Raw genomic sequence first — 21,965 nt, 5'->3', positions numbered from 1 at the left:
TACAGTCTGAAACTACCATAATACACAAAATATCCACATAAAAAAGAAAATCATTCATGTAAAAGAGATAGAAAATAAAGCTGACTTGGTCACAGACATCAATACTGATAATTATATTAAGCTGCAGCAAAAATAATAATACTTGTATTATTTAATTTACTAGTGTTGTAAATTAAAATCCAGTCTGAACTCCTCACAATTTTATTGTGAAATTATGGCATGATAACCTTCATCACAGATGAACAGTATTCATGATATACTTTGAATGAAATGAAATACAAAATGAAAAACAACAAAGCAGCTTCAACACAGAAGGCATATGTTATGAACACAAACATTACTTTTTTATAACAAAGAGTTTTAGTGAGCTTAAACCTCCTTCTGTTACACAGTTTTAGGAACAGAGGCTCACAACATCCACATGCTACTGGTTGTGCATCTGACGGATGTTAAGGGTGTCGCGCATCATCAGGTCACGAAGCCGCCAAAGTGCATCTGCCATGGTCTTGTGGGCCCCTTTGCTCTTCAACCAGTGGGACGGTAGTCTGCTTTCTTGCTCTTTTGTCAGGCGCACGTCTTGTTTTTTTACTGAAAACAGGAAAAGCATGGAAGAGGAATACAGAAATTACTTTACCGACCCATCACAAAATATGAAAAATAAATATGAATCCAATTAGAGGTCAAACATTCAAAATCTGAATTTTTATGTGTGCAGTGTGTACAGGAAGGGATCACATGATGGCTTTCGCCTTCACTACTAAAGGTATTTTTAAACATCGACCATCAACATCTTTTAAAAAGTACCTGTGAGAGCGTGGTCCCATTTGCTGACAGTGGAAGATTCTGCATTGAGACCCTCGATGTATTTGAGGTAGGCCTCTGAGTGCAGCAGCCGCTGAGATTTGGCAGGGGGAGACACAAACACTGGAGTGGAGGGCTGGTGGAGAGCTGGTTGGCCCAGATGGCTTTGTCCCGGGTATGGAGGCGGAGCCTGCTGTCCAGAGCCCAAACCCACCTAATGCAAACAAATGAAGGATACGCACTGTTATACGCACTGTGCCTTCCAAAAACACTCGTATTCCTTGAATATGAATAATACGTTTTGTTACATCACAACCACAAACCTCAATGCATTTTACTGGGTTTTTATGAGACAGAAAAACACATAATTATAAAGTGGAAGCAAAGGAATACTTGGTTTTCAATATTTTCTTATGAATAAAAATCTGGAAATTAAAGCAGCACAACATACTGATTCACAATCTTCTAGGTTTGCAGTATTACTCTTGTAAAGAACTGCTTGGATGCAATATTTAGTTGGATATTTCAAGTCACATTGCGCATGCCTATACTATATGTGGCCAGTTGGATGGTCTGTAACTGTGTAACTACCTCAGATTTACATTTTAGTGGCTAAGATGCTAAAGTTCACAGAATATAGTGGGGAATTTGCAATGAAGAAACAGGAAGAAATGAGTCAAAACAATGTTTGTTCATTTTAAGTGATACAGTCATCGCAGTATTCAGCCACAATATTCACAGGTTCGAAACTACATGTTTTCCTGACGTCGTGCAGCCCGTATCAAAAAATACATGATAGAAACAACTTACAAGTATAAACATGAGAGTAGCTTGGTAAACCGTATAATATAAAATGTACAATACTCTTACTGCCACCTTCTAAAAGCAGATGTACACCAGATCAACAGGCTTTAAAAATATTGTTTTTTTCAATCGCTATGACAGACCCAAAACGATTACCTGCGATCCATGCATGTTTCCTGCTGCTGATCCAATTCCCAGGCCGTTAACACCTGTGAGGATATTCAACACCATAAGCATCATCTCACATCGGAGGACGCCTATTACTTCCAATACCAATTCAGAACACATTATAAATGAACTACGATTGTTTTGATTTGACTTAAAACACAGAAATTATAATTATACAACGTCTTGTTGCAGAAGTGTGCTACACAAATAAACCTGACCTCATAAGAAGTGATCTTTGGCAGGTGCACATTTTGGTTGTCCAGCTAAAACTGATTTGTTTTTACCTAAAATAAATAAATAAATAAATAAATAAATAAATAAATAAATAAATAAATAAATAAATGCTGAATAATGACCCAACCTCAAAATGAGACCGACAAGTCATCAAAGAGGGAATCTCAGCCTAGTGACACAGGTAGCCCCTCCAGCGAGTCAGATTGGTAGACAGGAAGCAACTGCGTGGCAAATGGAGGGGTGGCTATGACGGCACTCTTACCGAAGGACGGCATTCCACGGAACCCAGGCATAACGGGCAGGAGACGTTGGGGAAAGACAGGCATCCCCATGTGATGTGGCGGTATACCAGCCAAACTAACCATGCCTTCAAATTGGTCCATCTTAGCTGTCCTATATACACCCATCACACCTTCTCAGGAGGGGACAGTGTCAACAACAAGACAACAACATGCATCAGTCAAACATGCACTCACTACCAAGCATGCATTAACAAGCTGATAAGCTGTCAACTTGGTGATCAAGCTGTAATGACAACAAAATGCAAACAGAAAAGGAAAACTATGTGAAGCACATGCATTACAATGAAGCCAGGTTGAAACATAATTAATATTATGTATGTTACCACTTGCATGTAATGAAGTGGTATAACGCTGGAGCCAATGTAAAATTAAACCACAACACACTGACAAGAGGTGGTAAAGACACAAACAAGCAGGAGACGTTAGCAGTTTAGCTTCTCATTCCCGTCTTTTAGGGGACAGTGGGCATCCATCTGCATCCATGAGGGGTTACCTGACACAGGCGTCATGCTGGGATTTAGTATCCCCATGGGGGTTGGGGCAGGCACTACCCCCATCAGGGCCCCTACTGGGGTACCTGCTCTTGGGGACGTCTGATGATGGCCCCTCTCGCGCTCCTGTTGTTCGGCCACTTTAGCTGCTCGCTCTGCAGAACAAAGAGGTTAAAAGTTCAAAGTCAATGCAAAAGTACTCACAGGAATACACTGAAGTTTTCAGTACTGATATGACAAAATGTGAAAAAGTTTAACGCCCATGAATGCATCTGCAAAATGTCCAAAATGAATAATTTTGGACAATAATAATTTCTTACCTTCATATTCTGCTTTCCTGGAGCTGTCCAGGTTCCTCCACTCTGTGCCAACAAGACGGCTCAAATCCCCAAAGGAGAAGTCCGGGTGCTGAGCTTTGATGACCGCTCGCATCTCGCTACTGAACAGGATGTAGCCACTCATGTTGATTTTCCGCTTCGAAGCTTCTTTCTTTGCAAGCCCCTTCATGGATTTAGGAGTCGACTGTAACCAGACATGCAAATACAAGATCTAACAATGTGCAGGTTTTGAAAGACAAGCAATCCACCACTATTCAATCAAATACAGTCTCCCTGACCTGTGGAGGGGTGTATGACATCATGTCCATGTCACTGTTCATGGAGGATTGCATCTGAGGAAGGGAATGATCCCCCAGCTCCCCATCATCATCCCCAAGATCTTCCAGCTCTTCATCAGTCATATCAGCAAACTTAGCTTCAAGTTCCTCAATTTTCCTGTCCAGCAGAGGAGATGGTTCTTTCTGGGGAACTATCAGCTTCCTGACAACGGAAAACGAACAAAACTCACTTCATCACTCTGACACACCTTTCATAACTCACTTTTCTTTTTTCAATCTTATAATTTTTTTAAATTAGAGTACACATCTGCAAGTTTTGTCTTAATAAAAAAAGAATAAAGACAAATAACACCAAATATGTATAGAAAAATTGGTGCCACCTTGGCTGTAAAGCTGGACCTAACGGTTCTGGACAGGAGTTTCACACTTACTTGTCATTAAGTAAACATCTTGTCACTTCTTTCTGCCTGAAACATCAATTTAAATATTTAATAGCAGCTCTTTACCTGAAATAGTAGATTTCATCTTCTACCACCTTCCCAGAGAGGGAAAAACGCTTAAGTCCCTTGAACTTCTTCATTTGCTTTTCACTCTCGATGTAGCGACTCTCACAGAGAAGAACGTTTTCTTCAGGCACTTCAGTGGGCCGACAGGACAAGTATTCTTTGAATGATGCCACAACGCACTTTCCTGTGCAATCAAAAGTTATTTAACGGCTCTGATCATCTTTGCTTCATTGGCTGTAGGGCATTACATGTTGATTTGAATTCCTTGCACATTAAAAGGGTACCTATGATGCAGGTCATGGGACAAGCCTCCTCCAAGTTGCTTAAGAACATTTCCTTCTTGTAGAACATCTTAGTCGGTTCGTGCTCCGTCTCTTCAGGATGGATAAAGATGGGGCCAAAGAAGTAGCCTGCTTCATCTCGCATCCACATTTTCTCAATTCTGGAAATAAGAAAAAGAAACCTTCAGAGACCTTTCTGTCAGATGGCTTCGTTTTAAAGGATTTTTTTGATTCTACAAGTATGGGCAATAATCAGGTTAATTGCTGTCAATTTCTGATGCCAAGGAGACAGAGTAGATTTTCACAAAGGGACAGGTTGTTTTTGGTAGCTTTTATTCTTTATACATATATGAAAACAGCATTTTCTATTTGCTAAGATTGTCTGCCTTTAACACACAGTGCTGAAAAACCTTTTTTGCGGCACTGTGTTTCTCAGCAATTAGTGACAACTGAACCTTTTTAACTATAAAGCATACTCTGGCTTTGCCGGCAGAGAAACGTCATCCTTATTTTTTAATTATTTTACTCTACCTGCCCACTCGGTGGCGCACCAGCCCATGAGAAGCAATGTACACGCAGTCTCCCACTTTCAGCCACAGGTTGTTGTAACAGAGTTGCTCGTAGTACTGACAGCCTGGTTCTCCGTTGGTCACATCCAGTGGAACATCCTCCCTCTCCTGTGAACATTAAATGGTCCTGATGTAAAAAAATAAAAATAAACTGATCGTTTTCACCTGAACTACAAAGCCGCTACTTACTTTGTCTATAATACCATCAGTCGTTTTGCTTTCTTCTACAACCTCTGGTGGCTTGTCATCTTGCTTGGTGACAAACATAGAAGCAACTCGCACCACTGGCAGGGGGACATCTCTGGGAACAAATCGAACCGAGCTGAGGGGCATGGCCCACATCTTGATCTTCTTAAAGGACTTCGACTTGGCCGAGTAGCGAGACTCGCAGACGTAGACATCGTCCTGCCTGAATCCTTCTGGGGAAAGCTTGAAGTACTCCTTTAATCACAAGCATGTTCAGTGAAAACTCAAAAAGACAAAAGAAATTCTCAACATTAATTAAATGCAGATTGACACAGCAAACGTATACCTTCACAAACATGACCACACACTTCCCCAGAATTTTGCTGATAGGAGCTTTGTTGTAATAATCGCTCTTGAAGACTTCTTTCTCCAAGAATTTTCTTGTTGCTAGATGAAATGTTTCGTTTGGCCTGTAGAACCAGCAGCCGTACAGCCACTTCTCCCCTGTGTGTTTCGGAGGTTGGAGAGAGAGGCATAGATCAGCTTTAAACATGTTAAAACAAGGATGGATTTAAGGTGCATGAAACTATATAATGACAAATATATTAAGATAAAGAAACTCCACTCAAAATTACAGATTTTAATTTTGAGCTTTCCCACACTTCACAGCCAATACAGCTTCATCTCTTCTGGGAAGGCTTTCCACAGAGTTCAGAAATGTGTTTATAGGAATTTTTGAAATTCAGAAGTGTATTTTTGGGAAATTTGGAAAATTCCCCAAAACATGTGACATGCTTATCAATTTTTTCTTGCTTACATTTGCTTTCACTTTTTTTTCACGAATCCCTAAAGATTGAGAGACAAATACTAAGTAGTGAGAACATTTTTTTCAAATTTAACAAGCTGGAATCCTAAGAACAAGCAGAGTTTGAATCAATGCATGAATTTTACACTATGTCAAGTATTTCATTCAGGCAGTCTTTTGTAACTGTGATTTTGCACAGGTTGATATTGCAATAATAATTGCGATTTAAAATAATACTTTACACCGTATTGCCAATACCTTTCACAATACAGTGAAAACAAAAGAGGAAAAGGGGGGAAAAAATGATGACATTAAGATTTGCTTTTATGTTTTATAATATGATGAGACTTGCCTGTATCATCTTCCCAAAGGCGTTCAATGTAAATGATATGTGGCTGGAGGTTAGGCTCTGCAGGCTCCACATAAACATAGTCTCCCACGTGGTACATGCTGTCCTTGAAGCTGCAGTCCTGACTGTACGTACGCTGAACCTGCCACGAGCCTCCAACAGTGCCCTCTCTCTTCTCTGCCTCTGCGAAGAAAAAAAAAAGAAAAAGTTTTAATTAAAACAGCAAAACGTCCTGAAAGTTTTCATAGTGATACTGAAGAACCGGATGATGTTTCAGCGCATACCCCTTTTCTCCTCTTCTCTCTTAATTTTGTCCTCCTCAATCTCTTTGGGAAGCTTTTCCTTCTTTTCTTTTTCCACATCGCTGTGCAAGTGCTTCGAAGTGTAGCTGAGGGCGGGGGACATCAGGATCTCTCCGTTTTTGCACAGCTCATCTCTGATGCGAATGAAAAACTGCTGCAGCTCCACTGCATCCTCAAAGATCTCCGAGTCAGTCCTGTAACGAATGCACGGTATAAAACTAGCTTTGGGTTTTCCTTTAAAACACAAAATAGTGCACTTGCAACAATACCTGACCTATTTAATCGTCTGGCCTTTTCCAGAACTTCAAACATGTGGTCCTGAAACACATCCAGCCTCTTGTACCGGCCCCTCTCCACATTTTTCCTGACAATATCGAAATTGAGCGCCGGCTTCTCTGGGTTGGTGGGATCTGCAGCAGGAATCTCTGCGAGAGAATCGCTGTAGCAACGCCCTTCGTCGTCTTGATGACCGAGCACAGAAACAAAGAGACTCCGGATGAGTTCCTGGATGAGGCGGGGCACGTCGGGAACGTGATTGTCCTCTCCTCCTTCCAGTTCCCGCCTCGTCTCCAACAGCACCTTGTGCAGCAGCAGAGCGTCCCGGTAAATCAGAGATTCGGGCTCGTTGTAGGTGCACGCATTGTTGAACATGAGCACCAGGTCTTCGACCAGCGCGTCCACGTCCTGGTACTTGTTAGCCAGCATGTGGCTCTTGATCTTCTCCATGTCTACAGGCTTCTTGATGGCGATGTAGTAATCGGGCAGCTCGGCACGAGATGGAAGCCGCAGGAAGATCGTGCTGAGGCGACGGCCTCGCTTATCCGTGTAGTTCTTTACAGCTTCGTAAAGCTCATTCAGTTTCTGCTGCAAGGGTGTCAGGTACTTGGACTTTTTCAGAGAGAGGCTATTCTTTCCTGGAATAAAAAAAAATAAAAAAGCAGATGGGTGTGAATATTTATTCAAATGTAAAATCAATGGATTACTTCATACCAAAAAGACTGAAAGACATACTTATTTTTAACTTTGGAGACATAATATCATCGTCATCTGTTGCTGGCCCAAGATCTCTGCGTCTGTCTTCCATGATCTTCTCAAGAATGTCTGCATCATTGTAGACCTACACAAACAGAGAAGGGAGTCTGTGGTGTGGATTGCACTTTAGTGGTATTTTTTAAATTATGCTGATGAGAACAGGAAAACAAATGTGCTCTTAGTGTTTTTGGCATTTTTAAAAATAAGAACCAACTAGAACTACTGAAAGAGAAACAATGGAAGTCAGATACAAGCTAAATGTTACCTGGGAGCCTTCTTCATTGTAATGCCTGGCATTGCGGAACATCAGCTTCATATCCTCCACCATTGCATCCTCAGTCATGTACTTGTCTGAGCGGATGTTGTAGTCGATGGTCCTGAGGTCCATTGGTTCCAGGATAACTTTGTAGTAATCAGGGTAGTCCTTCTTAGATGGCTTCACCATGAAGAGGTCACAGAGTCTCCGGCTGGTCCCGGCCTCTCTGGCTTCAGTAACAGAGGCTAGGAGGGCTTTCATTCGATTTTTCTTTGTGTTTTTCTTGTGGCTGCAAACCAAAAAAGGTAACAGTGAGGAACGAAGGTCAGTTCCACAAAAATAGGTGCAGGGTTGAATGTTTTAGAGTCAAAGTGTACCTTTTTCTTTTCGTGCTGCTGGTGTCGGATGTGGCCGAGGAGAGCATGCTGTCGCCGTCATCATCGGTTCTCTGCAAAAGCTCCTTTCTCTTCATCTAGTGAGGAAACATATTGAGATACACTGACTTGTAAAAAAAAAAAACATTTATGCTCTTTGAACCTTTTCACATTTTCTCATATTACAACCTCAAATTTCATTGCCATTTATTGGGGTTTGATAAGACAGACAACGTATTTGTGAAGCGGAAGGAAAACAATAATGTTTCTAATCAACTTTTTTGACGAGACACATTGCAAAAGGTCGCTGAACGACTGTCATAGTGTTCCTACCACCGGCCTCAGCACGTTTTCTAAGGAAACCCTGGACCAGTTCAAGGGACATTAATGCTGTACTGTTTGAATTCATTTGAAACAATACATCTTTGAAGCAAAACATAGCTAATACATCTGAAAATGCAGATCATTCTAAAGCATCTGAGACAATGTTCCTGCTGAGCCAGCACATCTGAATGAAAACCATGAGCCACAAAAGCTGAGCTGACCTGCTGGATGTGCTGAAGCTTGAGCGCACGTTTGTAGATGGAGGAGTGGGGAACGTTGTAGCGTTTGGCATTCTCAAACATCAGCGTCAGATCAGAGTCAATATGCTCAACACTCTCATATTCATTGTTCTTCATCTTGCTCCTGCAAAAGAAATATGGGCACCGACATATGGGGCAAAGAAATACAGTAGATGACAAAGAAACATAGAAGACAAAATATTTGTTGCACAAACTACAAAACATTGGGAAGGGTAACGTCTAGGTATATAAATATTTTTCTACAGTCTTATTTTCTTTCTCTACACTCATTCAGATCCGGGAAATACGGAGGTCAAATTGAAGACTTTTCCAGGCCCATTTACGTGACATGCGTGCACAGACACGCAGACATGAAAACAGATCGGTATCAGTTTTGTCATACTTGATCTGATGCAGGCAGACCGGCTGACTGATCTGCTGGTAATAATCGGGGTAGTCTTTCCTAGAGGGCAGCTGCAGGAAGGGCTCAGAGATCAGCTGGCCCTGACTGTTCCTGGCTCCCCGAACAGCTTCGTAAAGCTGGAAGATGGGGTTGCTCATGTCAATGTTCGATGTCATACTCTCTGCTTCGGATTCACCCTCATCATAGTGGACAGTCCCTGATAAGATGTAGGAAGACAACAAAATATATGTCAATTACAATGATTATCACGCTGCTTAATACTGAACATCAGTGTGTAGTAGCATCACGTCGATCTGATCAGATAAATAGATACCAGAAAGTATACCCTCCTCATCACTTTCATACTGAAGAGCCATAGTGATAGCTGAGAGCCGGTCTCCCTGGACGGACCTTTTATTTCTATCAAAGAAAAAATAATAAATAATAAGCCAATGAACTCAATTAAGAAGTTAACACCAATGTGATTTCAAGAGTTGATACTTTACTACCTGATGCGAATACTGGACTTGATTGGCTCTCCATGTTCCATCTCGGACTTCTTTTGTGCAAAAACCTTTTTAATAGTGTTAGCGTCCTGCATCCCAATAGCAGATTACAGCTGGTTATGTCAAATGCCAGCAGCAACATGCTACGTTCAAGCTACAGGTTAAAGACTTACCTTGAAAACCTGCGAACCGGGCTCGTTGTAGGTTTTGGCGTTCTTCACCAGCAGGTCTACATCTTTAGCCATGGCGCTGACACATCGATAATTGCCCAGCTAAGATAAATATTAGATAGGATTTTGTTGTTGTTAGTTGATAAATAAAGTAAGACATCAGATAAACACATAACACTGAAATTATTAGATCTCTATAAGTGTACCTGGATTTTCTGAGCAATGAGTTTCAGATCTATTGGTTCTTTAATTACAGCATAGTAATCTGGATATTGCTAAATAAAAAAGAGAGAACAGCAAATCAAACTAGATTTAGACATGTTAATGCCTTCTTCCCATCAAAAACGTTTGTTTTTTTCTTATACCATTTTGGACGGAAGCTTCTGGAAGAGCTCGCTGACCAGGCGACCACTTGGCTCAGTGTAGGACACAACAGCATCGAGGAGCTGCTCCAGAACTTCTTTCAAACAAGCTGACGCACTCTGATTACGACAATTAAGCCCAGAAATTAAAAAACCAAATACAGTTTGGAAGCATATACTGTAGATGACAAAATATTACTACCACTTTGACATTTCCATATTTTGTCAGGTTAAAAAAACACAAGCTTTAATGGGGTTTTTTTTATTGGAGTACTGCGTGATATGAAGACTTGCTTTCTGACCAACGAAGCGAAAGTATTTGAGTCTCACTCCCAGGCTGCTTTCTGCCTCCTGTGGTATGACTTACCTAAAAGGCACTCGTGTTTTTTTTCTCACTCATAGAACCATCTTGATAATTAGTGAGTTGCACATACACCTGTTTAAAAAAATACATGGTAATAATCAGATCTGTAAGTGTCACCTCATCTTCAGTGGAACCTCCGGGGTTTTCTTGTGCATTGTATCCATCGTCATCGTCATCTTCATATTCCCCCCTTTGAATAAACTCATTCTTCGTCCGGAGGTAGAGGTCCCACAGCTTGCAGGCTGCTCTGTACTCAGGACTGTCCGACTGTTTTCATTAAAAGAGAATTTAGTTTTTCAGCTCTGCCCACTATTAGTAATAGTAGCTTTATGGGAGTTCACACCTTATAATAAGTCTTTGCATTGTTGAACAGAAGCTGGAAGTCACTGGTTAGCTGATCGACATCGTCATACTCCTCCATCTTTAATTTCTGCTGGATCTTCATCATGTCAATGGGCTGAGACACCACATGGTAATAGTCTGGCTGATTCCTGAGTCAAAAAGGTGACATTTGCTCTATCCAGTGTTCTTACCTACACTACACTGTAAAAGTTTTAATAGGTAACTTCGTCCTCACCTTCGTTTGGGTGCTCTGATGAACAACTCACACAGCATCCGGCCGTGGTCGTCCTTGTAATCTCTGATTGTGTTGTACAGCTCATGGCACACAGCAATCTGGAAAGGCAACATTTAAAACACTGAAAATTATCAGCACCCTTCACCATTATAACCCCCCTTCCTTAAATCTGTGTTGTACAACAATTTTCAAAGTTCAAAGAAAAACAGCGACTGAAATGTGTAAAATTACAGGATCCACAGTCGGAATGTTTGAGGTCCTTCTCCTCTTTCTCCCAATTGAAGACACTAACGAAGTCTGGCTATCGTCAAAATCTCCTCCACTCACACTGCTAGAAGGGGACGTCGCCCGTCTCCTTTTCAAGGCCATGACGAACCCCTGAGAACACAAGGGTCAGTCAAGTAACAAACAGGCACAAAATCCTCTCTGAAATGAAACTATTGATAAAGTGTTTAGGCTTAAAGGACAATTACTTTGTCACATGGGGTCAAGTGGCTTTTTTCTTAATCCACTGTTAGAACAATATATGGTATTTTGGGTTTACTCATTTGACCTTTGTCTGACCTTTAAGTTTATTTGGAAATCTCAAACATTTTGGTTTGATAGAAAGGCATAAACAGAAAAAAAATCTATAAGAGGGTAGATACTTTTTACACCACTTTTTCATTCACTGGGGTCTCCTTTAGAATCACAGAATAAAAGACAGAAATGTTCTTTAAAATGCACTTTCAAGAAGCCAATAGTGATTTCATTAAGTTTCAAACACCATTTTGGGGTTTGTTTGAAGGCCTTTCAAAGTTTTCTTTTTTACTTTGGTTTCTTTTTCCACTCATTTTCAGTCCTATGTGTAATAAAGGTTTAATGTCCTTTCTAACTATGGAAACTGTTGAACAAAGAACCAATTTAAATAGGATCTTAAGGAACTGTGTTGCAAACTGCCAGTCTCAAACATACAAAGAAAAAATTTGAAAGACTGCAAGAAAAAAAATGGGAGAAATAATCATTAAGCCTCCTTAAAAAAAAAGAAAATCACAGGAAAGTCTTTGTTACCCTTTTCATATTAATCAGAAAATGTATTCCCTTACCTAACAGACTGTTTTTTTCTCAAATGCAATGATTGAAGAGATGAATATTTTCAAAATGAATATGCTGGAAAGCAACAGGGTTACCTGCAACAAATAGTAACAATGACCCTTAAAAAAGGAAAGCAGAAGATCTTTTGGTGGTAGAAAATGTTTTATTAGAAATGAAACTTCAAACCATTTTTTATGAAAATGCAATGGATGCAAGCTGACAAGCACAGCCAGAGGAAAGATGATGCATACATGCAAAAGAGCTCCCACATTCATTTGTACATGTTCCCCAACATCAAGCAAAAAAAATAAAATAAAACTCAACATCTGGTTTCATTATATGGGAAGTGTGTGGAAGTTGAAAAAAAATATTGCAGTGACAATAAAAAGCAACGATAACCATAACTCAGCTCTGTACAAGAATGAGAAATTCAGAGTTGACAGTAACCGTTTTCTGCAGATCTCAAAACCTTAAAACCTGAGATCAAATTACAAACAATCATAAGAATAAATTTCATTGATACAAATTAGCCCAAATCAAAACTACTTCCAAAAGTTGATGATTTTGGACACAACACTGAAGTTAAAAAGAAAAGGAGCGAGCCCGTCCAATGTTTTTATCACAAGAATCAAGTGGAGAACACAATGGTTATTTAGTAAATTAGTATTTTGGCCATTAAAATATCAGTTGTGGACATCAAAGGCTTTGAAAGTCTGCACCATCAGTCAAACTTATTATGGGCATTTGAAATGCAATATCTGACTAAAATCAGCACACACTCGGAAACTGCGATGAGGATTGCAATTCAATATATTATGCTGTTCTAGTTCAAAACTTAAGAAAAGATTGACAATATTCAAACCAACTCAGTAAGTTTGAATATTGTGAAAAGGTAAAATATTTGATATTCTTTTTTTTTTTTAAAGCTAAACTTTTGTTTTATTGATTCATTAAATACAAAGTGAAAAAGACTATTTCTTGTAATTTGATGATTATGGCTTACTGACAATGGGAACCCAAAATTCAATCTCTGAAAATTAGAATGCTACAGAAGATCAGTAAAACGAGAGAGATATTTTCAACAGAAATGTCAACCTTCTGAAAAGTATGTGCATTTCTATGCAGTCAATATTTGAGTGCACAGATCGCATCCAATGCAGCATGTTATGTGATCAGTCTGCGATTCTGCTGAGGTGAAATAGAAATCCATGTTGCTTTGATGGTCATCTGCATCGCTTGTTTTGCTGTCTCTCATCTTCTTCTTGACAATACTACTCCATGGATTCTCTGTTGGGTTTTGATTGGCCGGTTTCCTGCCCTATCAAACGCAGGAACATCATGGTCATAGCATCAGCTTAGTTTTAGTTCCTTCGTCAGTGCAGACCGTTGCCTAGTGCTTCTTGAAAATAAAATCAACATCTTCATTTAGCTTCTCAGTAGGACGCATGAAGTGCTCTGACATTTTCTCTTCGATGGCTGCATCGACTGTGGACTTCAGCAAACACAGTGGACTAACACCAGCAGATGACACTGCATCTCAAATCATGACTGACCTTCAACCAATGAGGATTTCATACCTCTCCACCTTTATTCCAGACAATGGGATCTTGATTTCAAATTAAAGTAAAGTATGGCTTTTGCTTGACAATCTTCTCAAGGCTTGTTACACATTTTTTACTATCACACTATTGCTTTCCACTAAACTTTCTGTGAATATACTTGGATATAACACTATGTGAACAACCAGCTTCTTTAGCAACCTTCTCTATGACTCATCCTCCTTGAGGAAGATGTCTTCTGGACATCTGTCAATGATCAGGAAACCTTTGCTGGAGTTTTGAGTTAATTAGCCAATTAGAATATGACACTATATGTCCAATATTTAACTTTTTCATCCATCCATTCGTTCATTCTCTCGGGAGAAAGTTGGGGTGCACAAGTCAGCAATCCATCACAGGGCAACACGGAGAGAGATGGGACAAACAAGCAAGCACATACACACTCACACCTAAAGATAATTTAGAGAGACCAATGAACAGTCATGTGTTTGTACTGTGGGAAGAAGCCAGAATACCTGAAGAAAACCCACATATACACAGGGAAAACATGCAAACTCCATGCAGAAAGACCCTGGACTGGGATTCAAACCCAAGACCTTCTTGCTGAGCAAACGTAGCTTTTTTTCCCATAATATTCTCATTTTATGATACACTGAATTTTGGGTTTTCATTACCTGTAAGTCATAATCATCAAAATTACAAGAAATAAAGGCATGAAATATATCACTCTATTTTAATAAATCTACATTAGATATAAACTTCTCTATCTGAAAAGGACGACAAAAAAATATTGAGCTTTTTCCACAGTTCTCTTAATTTTTTTTTTTTATGTGTACACTGTGCTTATATACTGGTGAGGGCAAGTGAAGACTAAGGGGTACCAACAATTGTGCCAATAGGAATTTTGTCAAAAACACTTTTTACCAATAAATGTACCATATTCAAAAAGTTTGGCTTTTTCAAAAATTGTCTGTCAGATCATGCTGCTGTGCTATTTTTTGTCCCCTCACATCTTTCACAGGGTCGCTGACACTTTTGTCTGCATCTGCAAGCAGCCTATTAACATTACATGCACAGGGCCATAAAGCATATTTATATCTAGTAAAACTACCATTACCCCATAAAGGCTTGAAATGTATACGATTGTTTAAATACGTTATACGATGTCAATTAGACAAATTACTGTCATTTTTAATGAGCTCTTCTGTCCTTAATTTCAAAAGAAAAGTGAGATTATCACCATTTAAAATTCAGTTTAAATTCACCTTAAATGACCGACTATAGCAGTGATGTCAGAGGTCTGTCTCCAGGTAACAGCCCCCCCTCCATCCTATAATGTCACGTAGCAGCTGGCTGTGGTCCAGAGTGCCCACATCAGCAGACAGCTAACCCACTGAGCAGCAGCAGTAGGAGCAGCTGTCCGCCAAGTGTCACTCAGCGTGGACAGGTACAGACCTCCAGACAGCTAACGTTAGCTACAATCAACGGCTGGCCTGAAATATCAAACACTTTAGACAAAGGCTGCAGCTGGAACGAGCAACGTTTTAAATAGTTAAAAAAAAAAGAGCTGCCATTAGATGGTATCGACGACACATAGCGGAAAATCATTTCGCCTAACCCCCTGACACGCCTGCGTCCTTACCTTCGGTGGGGACGGTAACAAGACCCACAGAATCCTAAGCTGCTCGAAAGCCAATCACCTATCGATTTTAGACAGGCAGTGAGACCTGTGAAGCTAACGGCTATTCTATTCTCGCTTCCGTTGACTTGCTTTCAAAATAAAACGATTCAAATACATTAAGAGGGTTTATCCTAATATTTATCGTCTTACACTTGAAAAACGTCTAAAGGTCCTACACGATTTAATTACATATATATTACAAAACATATCTGTGGTAAGTTGGAAATAAAAAAAAAATTAAATAAGTTGTCACGTTACTGGTAACTATATTCAACTGACTTCCGGTTAGTTCAAGTTTTTCGATCAGGTTAACCTCGCCATTAAAATCTATTCGGTTTACATAGATTGTATCTATCTACGCCTTTGTTGTTTGTCTCATTAATAACTTGCAGCAAAAGCTGAGTGACTTCTTGTAAAGAAAAGAACTGTCTTCTTTTCCATCTTCTATTTGTGGGGTGCATCAAAGTTGTCTTATTAAAAAATTCTTCTCCTGTCTGTTAGTCGTCTAATATTGCTTCCTGTTTAGAAACTCCAACACCTCCATCCTTCCTTTTGGGCTATTTGTCTCAGCAGTACTTGAACACTGATTGATGGGCAACAAGGGTTAAACCTGTATCATATTCTCAAGTGCAGTGGAGTGGAGTGTTTAAAAGACTGGAGTATGGATAAGACGGAGAGGAGTAAAATGTATCTCATAAATATTATTTTGTTAGATGAGCATGTGCTTGATTGTGATAAGATAATTTCTAGTAAGAATTTATAATTGCATTTTCCTTGTCTCACTTTTGAATAATTAATTATACATGATAGCTGGTGTGTCAAAGCACACCTTAGTTGTATTTATCAGTTCCTTTATTGTTTTGATAATAGTTTCTTAAAGTGTTTATCCTCTTTCTGACTGTTACCATGACTAGCATAAAAACCTCATCCTTCACTATATTAAAGTTCTGCAAGTACATGATCTAAGCATTAAATATTCAATTTTTTTTTGTTTTAATTGCTTCAGGATCATCAATATGAATTAAACAGCATTTATTTATTATTCCTATTAAATCATGTATGAACCACAGAAAAATACAAAGCTTTTAAATTGTATCATATTACCATCTGTGAGTTAGGGTGTTTACATACATTCTTTTAGCAGTGAGGAATGCACAGAGAGGTTTTTTTGTTATGCAAAAATATTTTTATGTTATTTTGAAGTCTCGCAAAATGAAAATATGTCATAGAACCAGGACTCAAAAAACCCAAAATTTGTCTTTTTCAATAACTTTGCAGATATTGTTTTTGGGTAAGAAATAGTTTTAGGTTTGTCCTTTGAAAGTTGATCTTTAAAATGTAAAAAATGCAAGTGTATCCTAAGGCAATATTCCTTGAAGGTTAAAAAATGTCACGTACAAACGTGATGATTATTACTGTCAGAAAAAAGTTTCTAAAGTTTTATTGAAAAGCTTTTGCTTCATGTCTTTACTTTTGGGCATTAGAATCTAAGGCAATCAAAGTTTTTGAGTGAAAAAAAGTCAAGTTTCATAAATCTGAAATGTATGAAACTTAATTGGGTGCATAAAATCTTAATTGGGTGCATAAAATCAAGAGTGGATTTCCAGAAATACAGAAATGATTCATCTCCTCTCTTGATTTTTACTTTATTCTGCTTTGCTTTATTTTAAATGATCAATTTAAATTAAGAGTAGTTCCCAAATGCATACATTTTATTTTATTTTATTCGACCAGAAGATGGCAGTACCTCGTAAATAGTTCCAAGAATCTAACAAGAAGAAACGTAGAGGAAGCAGGAAGTTTGTGTCCGCTGCTTTTATGTTTGTCCAGTTTTTCATTCATTTTGAAAACGATAATTTTAAGCTCCATATTTTATAAAACGGGGCCATTATTATCGTTTTAGAACAAACTGATTTATATAGGCGCCTTAAGCAGACCAGAGACAAAAGGAGCGGTGTCTTTATATCGGCGCTAGCTAGCTGCTGCAGAAGCTGCTTAGAAGTAAAAGCATCTCAGTTGTAGAGAGTGAAGACTCCAGCACTGCAGTTTGGATGAAAAGTACAGTGGACACCAACATGATTAAGGAAAACCCGTGGAAGATACCTCCTAACGCCCCTGCCTGTATGGAGAAGCACCTGTGCGCGGCTCAGTACCGAGCAGGTAAGGAGCAGCTAGCCGGGATCACTGGAGGAATAACACGTGGTTTTGCTGGGTCGTCATGTTTACAGTTCGGCAGTTTTGCTACATCCATATGATAAATTATGATCAACTACAATGTGCCGACAGTTTTCAAGAACATCTGTGCTCACATAATGTGGAACGGAAAGACCTTTTTGAATATATTTGTTGCTTGCTTTTCTCTACAGACGGCACGCTGCTTCTGGGAGCCTCCAGCCTCTCTGGCAGAAACTGGCAAGGATCCGTTTGGATCTACAGCGAACCGGAGCAAGCCCCCAGCGAAGGGTTTTGCAAAGCTGGTGTGCAGACTGAGGCTGGGGTCACAGATGTCCAGTGGGTGGCTGAAAAGGGAGTGGCTGTAGCCTCAGATTCGGGTAAGGCCCAACTTCACAGAACCTGGCTGAACCACGGTGACTTCAAACTGGGATGAAACTTGTTTTTTTGGGGGGGGTTATTTGTTCTATGCAGGTGCCCTGGAGCTCTGGGAACTGGCAGAGGATGAGCGCCTGTTGATGAATCGCTTCACCAAATATGAGCATGACCACATTGTCACCACTGTGAGCCCCATCACAGGAGAGAGCAGTGCTGTCACTGGCAGCATGGACTGCAGGTTAGAGAGTAGTTCACACATAGAGCCAGGTGCGGAGCTATGGGGGGGCCTACGGGGGGCGGCTGCCCCCGGCCCGGACGGGTCTGGAGGTGCCAGGGAGGGAGGAATGGTTTCAAGTTGCTTTAATGTCTAATTATAAACGGAGAAAGTGCGCCCTCGCCTGTTCAGAAAGGTGTATGTAATGTTAAAGTTATTGTCCCTCAAAGGAATATATAGTAGTCAGTCCCAGTGGCTGTTTGACTCACGGTTTAGCCAATGTGCTTCCTGGGTAAAAATCCAACGAGACACGAGGCCCAAACCGCACCGCACCCCCTCCCCCCCTTCAACAGCTTCCAGCAGCGCAGGCGATACACGTGAGGGCCCTGGTCATTGGCCCCGCCCCACGGCCCGATGCTGACTTGTTCCGCTAGTGCAGGGGTGTCAAACTCCAGTCCTCGAGGGCCGGTGTCCTGCAACTTTTAGAAGTGCCTCTGCTGCACCACACCTGAATAGAATAATTAAGTCATTAGCAAGGCTCTGGAGAACTGAGGAGGTAATTAAGCCATTTGATTCAGGTGTTTTGTACCTGTGGCACATCTAAAAACTGCAGGACAGCGGCCCTTCAGGACTGGAGTTTGACACCGGCTGGTGCATAGAGCGACGCGTTTACAGGGAAGCATGTGTCGTAGATAAATATATAAAGATGTTTATGAGCTTTCTAACATTTTGTCATGTTAAAAACACAAACTTGAACAGGTTTTATGTGATAGACCGATACCAAGTGCAGCAGAATTTTGAAGTACAAGTAATATCTAGATGTTTTGTTTTTTTTGTATCAATTACAAATCAAATATTTGATGTTTGACTTGTTGGTATTCAGCTTCATCAATACATTGTAGACCCACTATTGCCTGCCATGACAGCTGGAAGGTTTTGGGGTGTGTCTCAACTGGTTTTGTATGTCTAGAGAAATGGTATTTTTGCCTGTTCATATTTCCAAAATACCTCAGTCATATTTGATGAGTGTTTCTGAACTTCCATTTTCATATCCTATGATATGAAAATCATAGCTGAATTTAGACTTGAGATTAAATTGCACATTATTAATAAATTAGTTGACTTTAAAGGGGAATTTTGTTGTACTTGATTTTATTTAGTGGTGTGAGATAAGAGGGAGAAGCAACCTGCACTTCTGAGATAAATTTTTTTTAAATTGATAAACAAGTTATCATTTTGGCTCCACTTTAGTCATGAACTACTTTTCCAACAAATTATTTTTTTAATTTAAAATTTGACTGACTTTAAAAAAAAAAAAAGAATGATTATCAGAAAACAAAACTTTAATTTTGCCTTTTTATCAACTTAACTTTTTTTCCTTTCCTCTTTGTTGTGTTTTCTATTCATCCATTTTATTCCTGTATCTTTTAAACAGAATTAAAGTGTGGGACCTCAGTCAGGAAACAGTCGTCACCACCTACAATGGTAAGAGGACATCTAAAAATCCACTTAATCAAAAACAAAAAACCTCAATGCCAAGTTGAAATCAAATTGTTTTTTATTCAGACCACAAGTTGACACGGTTGTAGTAAATTTCATCAACTGTTTAAAAGTGAATTAATCTAGAATGTAGTTTGAATACAACAAATGTCTAGACCTTCTTTGTTTTTCTGCTTGCAGTTCACACGCAGCCTGTTAATTGTGTTGCCTGCAGTCCTACAGATGAGTCTCTCTTCGTCTCCTGTGGCCAAGTAGGATTCCTTTCAATGTCGTGGTTTCATTTATAGTAATGTGTCGAGGAGAAATCATAGTTATTTAAGCCAACCTACAGATTCTGACACACAAAGGAGGAAAAAAAAAATGTCCTGAAGGTTAATAGATTGTTCTAGTTTGAACTGCATCGACATACATGCTGTTAGTTGTTGGTTTACTGGCCAAATATTGATTCATTTAAAAATAAATAAATAAAAAAATCTTAATATCTGACTTGCCATTCCTGGATCAGATCAGTGTTAAATAAGCCAATTCCAGTTTAGTCGGGAGTAGAACTTAACGGTTAAGTTAAACAAGCTTTTATGTTTGACAAAATTTGGTTTTCATCAAAAGTTAGTTCTTCGTTCAAAATCTGTTTACTAGGGTGTTTCCTTAGATAAAGAAGATGCTGCTCAAATGCAGAAGAAATATGGGGAAAATTAGATGGAACAAATTATTTTAATTAGTACCAGCAGTTTTACTTATTCGACATGAACGACTGTAAAATTAAACCCTTCAAGTTGAGGAGTTTTCAGTGTCGTTTCTCGTTTCTCAGGATGGCCGTGTGTTGATGTGGGACAGGAGGAAGCCAGATAAACCAGCCTCAAGAATAGGTAAGCAGAGTATTGCAGGATGTTGTCTTAAATTGGAATACCTTCCTGACACCTCGGCTTTGCAGTGAAAGGTGATGCTCTGTACTTCTGTTGTTTGTTGCAGATGTCGAGTTTCCCAGTTGCTCTCCCACTACTGCTGTTTGGCACCCCCACCAGAGAAGCACTATTGCTTTTGGTAAGGTCCATCAGCAGATTGATGACTGACAGAAGATCAATTCTCCTTCCCTCCCTGTTTCTTTTTCTTGCTTCTTCACATTATCACTCTCGTTTTCTTTCAGGCGATGAGCTGGGCAATGTGACTGTCAAAGATTTCCTGGGATCAGAACCGGCACGGGTGAAAAAAATACACAGCCGCAGAGTGAACAGTCTGGCCTTCTCCACAAATAGGTAAAGATTTAATGTACCAAAATGTACTTTTTGCTGTTTCCTTTCCCCTCTTCTCCTTATAAATCAACAGTTTATTTATTTATTTTTTTATCCACCTTAGTGTCCCTTTGCTAGCCTCTGTTAGTGACGACTGCTCCCTTGCTGTTATGAACTCTGATCTGCAAGAAATGTGAGTCTTTTCAGTTCACTTAGTAACTCTTGTGTTTTGCACCAGACAATAAACAAACTGTGTTTTTTCCCTACAGATTCAGAGATCGGCAACACCAGGACTTTGCTAAAGGTGTGTGTTGGCTTCATGGTGATTCCAACAGGCTCACGACTGTAGGCTGGGATCACCTCGTGCTTCACCACACCGTCACTCCAAATACCGAGTCGTCATCTTAGACACATATATGGTCACATGTGGGATATCACAGTGTGTCCAGATCAGTGGTGTCCAACGTCAGTCCTTGGGGGCTGGTGTCCTGCGTGTTTTTATTTCCTTGGTTCAACACAACCGAGTCAAAAGACGGCTCATCTACAGGCTTCTTTATAGCTTCGACATCCTGGCAGGACACCAGATTCTGAGGTCTGGAGCCAGACACTCATTGATGGTTGAATATAACATCTCATTTAGGAGAAGTGAATTAAAACGTCCAACTCACAGACATGTGCACATTATTTTGTGTAAGGCTCTTCTTCTCTGTCTGGTCGTACTGGTTCATGTTGTGTAGCATCTCCATATTTGCACCATAGACTTTTACATTAAAGGAAAGCTAAAGCTGTTATGACAATTTCTTGTTATTTGTTGAAATGTTCAAACGGAAGGTATGTAACTTTTATAAAATGTTTTTTTTTTTTTTTACATATTTCTTAAAACTTTCACTATGTTGTGACATATTATCTATAAGACAGATAATATGTGAAAAACCTGAGCTCCCTGCTTCCTCTGTTATCCTGCAGCCCTCTGCAGAACTTAATCTCTGTCAGAAATAATTAATCAAAGCCAGGAAGAAGGTCCTAGCGTTTCCTTGCATGATAGTCATTGCGTTATTATAATGCAATGACGACAGCTTGTTTTTTTTTTTACATTATTGACAGCTGGTAAAACATCTTAGTTTTGATCTTCTCTTT

General features: G+C 39.6%; 2 protein-coding genes across 11 annotated transcripts; one reads left to right on the top strand and one right to left on the bottom strand.

The window, feature by feature from the left end:
* Positions 1-185: 185 nt before the first annotated feature.
* On the bottom strand, positions 186-15,416 carry LOC103465207 (protein polybromo-1). 10 transcript variants are annotated; one of them, XM_081607193.1, is made up of 31 exons: positions 15,297-15,392; positions 12,107-12,190; positions 11,253-11,399; positions 11,022-11,119; positions 10,788-10,935; positions 10,562-10,711; positions 10,084-10,200; positions 9,925-9,993; positions 9,722-9,820; positions 9,552-9,637; positions 9,377-9,462; positions 9,043-9,259; positions 8,622-8,763; positions 8,080-8,174; positions 7,712-7,991; positions 7,426-7,531; positions 6,689-7,328; positions 6,397-6,608; positions 6,116-6,295; positions 5,305-5,462; positions 4,962-5,213; positions 4,735-4,880; positions 4,207-4,364; positions 3,923-4,106; positions 3,417-3,618; positions 3,121-3,322; positions 2,803-2,955; positions 2,270-2,419; positions 1,762-1,814; positions 805-1,015; positions 186-588 (listed from the first exon to the last, which is right to left on the bottom strand). In XM_081607193.1, exons 3-31 carry the CDS (start codon positions 11,388-11,390, stop codon positions 425-427), a joined length of 4,896 nt encoding a protein of 1,631 aa, XP_081463319.1. In that variant the 5' UTR covers positions 11,391-11,399; positions 12,107-12,190; positions 15,297-15,392; the 3' UTR covers positions 186-424. The 10 variants fall into 10 exon arrangements, with proteins under 10 accessions (XP_081463319.1, XP_081463322.1, XP_008408053.2 ...); XM_081607196.1 differs by having other exon boundaries at positions 11,349-11,399; XM_008409831.3 differs by lacking the exon at positions 12,107-12,190 and having other exon boundaries at positions 15,297-15,415.
* Positions 15,417-17,096: 1,680 nt separating this feature from the next.
* wdr77 (WD repeat domain 77) lies at positions 17,097-21,625 on the top strand. Its single transcript, XM_008409830.3, has 10 exons — positions 17,097-17,495; positions 17,702-17,887; positions 17,982-18,123; positions 19,535-19,584; positions 19,780-19,850; positions 20,408-20,465; positions 20,569-20,640; positions 20,744-20,852; positions 20,953-21,021; positions 21,098-21,625. The coding sequence occupies exons 1-10, from the start codon at positions 17,387-17,389 to the stop codon at positions 21,234-21,236; spliced, it is 1,005 nt and encodes a 334-aa protein (XP_008408052.2). The 5' UTR covers positions 17,097-17,386; the 3' UTR covers positions 21,237-21,625.
* Positions 21,626-21,965: the final 340 nt, after the last annotated feature.

This window comes from Poecilia reticulata, chromosome 5, assembly GCF_904066995.2.
Source record: "Poecilia reticulata chromosome 5, P_reticulata-male-v2, whole genome shotgun sequence".
Lineage (NCBI taxonomy): Eukaryota > Metazoa > Chordata > Actinopteri > Cyprinodontiformes > Poeciliidae > Poecilia > Poecilia reticulata.
Note: the sequence above shows the minus strand (reverse complement) of the source record. Positions and strands in the feature narration are given on the sequence as shown.